A 706-nucleotide genomic window follows, 5' to 3' on the forward strand; every position below is an offset into this window, starting at 1 on the left:
CGGGAGGGGGGGAGGATTTTTATGTCCCGTCGGACCTCCGTTTTCAAGTCAGGCGGTGGCGTTCGAGCCCTCAGCAGAGGGTCTTGAGCGCCCCCGATGCGCAAAGCAGCGTCTGCATGGGGTAGGGGGGCGGGGACACCAGCGCCTCCTCCGCCACCTGCTCGGGGCGGAAGGCGAAGGGCTGCAGCCGCACCTTCTTCTTGAGCGCCAGGCCCACGCAGGGCAACTTGGCGCGCGGCGCGGGGCTGTCGGGGTCGCTGCCGCTTCCGCTCAGGTTGGCCGGCGGGCCGAAGGCGGACGGCGGGTTGAGCGGGCTGAAGGCCGACTTGGGCGGGCTGAAGGCCGAGCCGCCGGGCGGGCTCCCCGCCGGAGCCCCCCCCAGTTGAGAAAGGGTGGCGGCGAGGGCGCCCGGGAGGCGCTCCCCCTCCGTCGGCGGCCGTACCTGTTGAGGTAGGGCGCCCCCGAGAAGCCGCCGCCCCACTCGGCCGAGACGCTCTTCTTGGGCCGCGGGTGGACGATGAGCACGGGCGGGCTGGGCACGGTGGCCTTCTTCAGGTAGGACGAGTCGGGCTGGAAGGCGGAGACGTGGCGGGGCGGCGACAGCGTGCCGTTGGTCAGCTTGTACCAGGGCGAGGCGGGCGCCTCGTCCGGCCGCTCGGCCTTGGACAGCGAGCCGAACGAGTGCATGCCGATGGGCGAGGGCGCG

The 706-nt window shown here is 72.9% G+C and overlaps 1 protein-coding gene across 1 annotated transcript in view; it reads right to left on the reverse strand.

Moving 5' to 3' along the window:
* Positions 1 to 468: 468 nt before the first annotated feature.
* The window catches only part of LOC109517357 (hormonally up-regulated neu tumor-associated kinase homolog), a 21,518-nt gene continuing 21,280 nt past the window's right edge, over positions 469 to 706 (reverse strand). The window contains exon 5 of the mRNA XM_019872489.1: positions 469 to 706. Coding sequence (XP_019728048.1) covers positions 615 to 706 — 92 coding nt within the window. The 3' untranslated portion in view covers positions 469 to 614.

The sequence above is a fragment of the Hippocampus comes genome, unplaced genomic scaffold (genome assembly GCF_001891065.2).
Source record: "Hippocampus comes isolate QL1 unplaced genomic scaffold, H_comes_QL1_v1.1 scaffold33, whole genome shotgun sequence".
Classification (NCBI taxonomy): Eukaryota; Metazoa; Chordata; class Actinopteri; order Syngnathiformes; family Syngnathidae; genus Hippocampus; species Hippocampus comes.